Here is a 3,415-nt window from a genome sequence, read left to right on the forward strand (position 1 = left end):
ACAGCCCCAGGTGAGCCCCACATCCCAATCTCAGGACTTCAGTGTCCCGTAGCTCCCAGCTGGCAAATTTCTGCTTCCCCCTGGCACCTCCTTCCCACCAGCCTCAATCCTGGCAAAGGCTGTGGGTGTCCTGGGAAAGGCTGGCTCCCTAATCCCCAGGCCAAGCGGGGACATTGTCTGGGGGCAGAAAGGAAAGCGGTGTGTCAGGCCCTTTGCCCATTGTGCCCTGAGCCCCTGCACAAACACAGCCCAGCACTTTCATTGTCAGCCTCACAGGGTGCGGGGGGGCCGCTCTCGCCACACTGCCTAACTGGAATGGACAGCCGGAGTCTGGGGTGGGTGAGCACCCTGTACCCCCCCATGCCCTGCCTGCTGACACAGCACCCTGCCCGCTTGCACCATCGGCACTTCAGTGCCTGCCTATAAAGGGCGAGGGGAGAAGCCAGCGCCAGCACTGCTACCTTCGCTGCTGTGCCCTGCCGACCAAGTAAGTACCAGGCTGTGAGCCCCCAAGCCCTCCCACTGCACAGGCGCTGCCATGCTCCCTTCAGGCCCCGACACCAAGCCCCTGCACCCAACGCACACTCTGGGGAAGGGCAACCCATAGGGTGCTGCATGGAATGGCTGGGGTAACCTGCATGGGCAGGAGGGATGCTGGCACCCATCTTTGCAAGAGTTGGTCTGCTCTGCCCCAGGGCTGCACCCCACACCCATGTCTGAGTTGGGGCCGCTGTCACCCCCTTGCCCTGGGTACAGTGCCACCACACCTGGCTGACACCAGGAGTCATTGCAGGGGGCTTGGGAGGAGAGAAACTGAGGCAGCCCCGGGTACAACACATGGAGAGACGGGGCATTGCAAGTGCCCCCTGCAACTTGGGTGTCACCAGACAGAGATCCCACAGCACCGAGGGAAGGGCAATGGGAAGCATCCCCCATGCCAGCCTGTGAGGGCAAGAGGCCAGTGGCATGAGACTTGCAAAGGCAGCACTGCTGTCACCCCAGGCTCGGTGGCAGGCAGCGGGATGGCTGGGACTGATGGTGGGCACCTGCCTGGGGTGATGCGTGGGGCTCTGCCAGCAGCCGAGTGACCTGCATGACCAGCAGCGAAGCCATGGACACCCTGGGGCAGTACAAGATCACGGTGTGGGAGGAGGAGAGCTTCCAGGGCAAGCGCTGCGAGTTCCTCATGGAGTGCCCCAGCATCATGGAACGCAGCTTCCGCAAGATCCGCTCCATCAAGGTGGAGTCCGGCCCGTAAGTGCCCCACTGGCCCCACGAACCCGCTGCTCCCAGGGGACTATTGGGAGCTGCCCAGGAGACAGGACACTTGGGTCCTTCCTTGGCTCTGCCGCAGCCTTACCATGCCACCTCCCACCCTGTGCTCCTTGTGCGGTGACTCAGTTTCCCCATTTGCAAAGCAGGGAGACCCTGCCGAGCTGAGGTACGGGTCAGAGGCAATGGTGTGGCCTTGGGGAATGGGGTTCTGCTCTTGAAAGAGACATTTACTGCTATCAGGGATCCCGACCTCCGTGACAAACCCACACCCTACCAGGACGTCTCTGTCCCCTGCATGGAATGAGAAGCCAGCCCTGGGCTGAGCGCCGGGGCTGTGCTGCCCATCCCTGAGGGCTTTCCTCATTTCCCCTCCAGCTGGGTGGGCTTTGAGTACCCTGAGTACCAGGGGCAGCAGTTTATCCTGGAGAAGGGTGACTATCCCCGGTGGGAGGCCTGGAGTGGGAACAGCGGCTACCGGACCGAGCACCTTCTCTCCTTCCGGCCCATCAAGTGTGCGGTGAGTTATGGGGAACCTGCCTCGGTGTTCTCAGGGCGGGCAGAGCATCTCCCTGGCAGCCCAGCATGGAGGGAGATGAGGGGCAGACAGGAGGACAGGTTACGTGGGATGAGGGATGGAGGGGTGAGGTGCACACAGAGGTGCCATGGGGTGGAGAGGTGGCTGCACCCACTGGCTTGCTCCCGCCTCCCTGCAAAGATCCTGGGATGCTGTTTCAGGCTAAAATTTACCCCAAAATACCATCCTAGTTTCTTCTGCTTTGTGCCTTGGAGAGCCATCTCCCAGTCTGGCGTTCCCAGGTCTAGTCCCCCACCCCAGCCTGGCTGTCTGGAGATGGGGCGAGCAGAGATGAGCCGGCAGGACCACAGGGATGCTTGGGGTGCAGGGTCTGTCCCCCTCCTGCCTGGGGTACCCGAGCTGTGCCCAGGCAGATGCAGCCTCTATCGCTCCATCTGCAGAAACACTGGTCCTCGCAATAGCAGCACGTCTGTGCCTCCAAGCGGGGGGGTCCCCCCCAACTTTTAATAATCACCAGGCAGATATGCTTGAGCTTTAATAAAGGGAATGCGATAAGATCACTCCTTACTGGCAGGACTGCTCTTCGGTGCAGATAGATGCATATGGGGGCTGGGCACGAGAGGACAGTGCCTCATCTCTCAGTGTCCCAGCAATTAACCCCTCGGTGCCCAGCATCCAGAAAAGCCCCACGGAACTGGAGGGGACCGCTCTCAGCAGCCTGCCTTGTCCTGCAACCTTCCTGCAACCTCGGGGAGCACAAGAATGCTGAGGGCAGGAGCCCATGTGGGTGCAGAGGATGTGGCCACTGTCACCCTCCTTGCAGTTGTGCATGGAGATCACACGGACTTGGGAGCAGCATCCTCTGGGCAGCCCTGGGATGTGCCAGTGAGAGGCTGTCAGGCTGAATATCTCCATGCTTTGCACCAAAGCTGGGCATGGTCCCAGGCCACCCGCGGTGCCTTGGTGCCTGTCACCCTGATGACACATCCTCTATCCCTGCTGACACCCATCCCTCTCTTTCTGCAGAACCACAATGACAGCAAAGTCACCCTCTACGAGGCGGAGAACTTCCAGGGGCACAAGTTTGAGCTGAGCGATGACTACCCCTCCCTGCAGGCCATGGGTTGGGGCAACAAGGAGGTGGCATCCATCAAAGTGAACGCTGGAGCGTGAGTCCCACTGGCAGGGAGTGAGGCAGTGAGGGCTGAGAGCAGGAGCTCAGTGAGCACTTCCCTCCTGCATAGCCCCAGCGATGAGGAAAGGGAACCCTCAAAAGTAGGAGTGCCTTCCTGCTCCCCTTCCCTTGAAAATTTAAGCTGTGGAGTGTTTTCTGTCTCTCTCCTCCCAGGGCAAGCAGAGGGATGGGATGGGATGGGATGGGATGGGATGAGACGGGATGGGATGGGAGGGGAGGGGGGGATTTGGCTCAGGGCTCTGAGACAGGGGTCTACCTGCAGGTGGGTGGCCTACCAGTACCCAGGATACAGGGGCTACCAGTACGTGCTGGAGCGGGACAGACAGAACGGTGAGTTCAAGAAGTACAACGAATACAGCAGCCAGGCCCACACCAACCAGATCCAATCCATCCGCCGCGTCCAGCACTGA

At 60.6% G+C, this 3,415-nt stretch overlaps 1 protein-coding gene across 1 annotated transcript; it reads left to right on the top strand.

The window, feature by feature from the left end:
* The first annotated feature begins 1,093 nt into the window (after nucleotides 1-1,093).
* Nucleotides 1,094-3,415, top strand: CRYBA2 (crystallin beta A2). Its single transcript, XM_065638000.1, has 4 exons — nucleotides 1,094-1,254; nucleotides 1,651-1,792; nucleotides 2,837-2,979; nucleotides 3,268-3,415. Exons 1-4 carry the CDS (start codon nucleotides 1,094-1,096, stop codon nucleotides 3,413-3,415), a joined length of 594 nt encoding a protein of 197 aa, XP_065494072.1.

Source organism: Caloenas nicobarica, chromosome 6 (genome assembly GCF_036013445.1).
Source record: "Caloenas nicobarica isolate bCalNic1 chromosome 6, bCalNic1.hap1, whole genome shotgun sequence".
NCBI classification, from domain to species: Eukaryota; Metazoa; Chordata; class Aves; order Columbiformes; family Columbidae; genus Caloenas; species Caloenas nicobarica.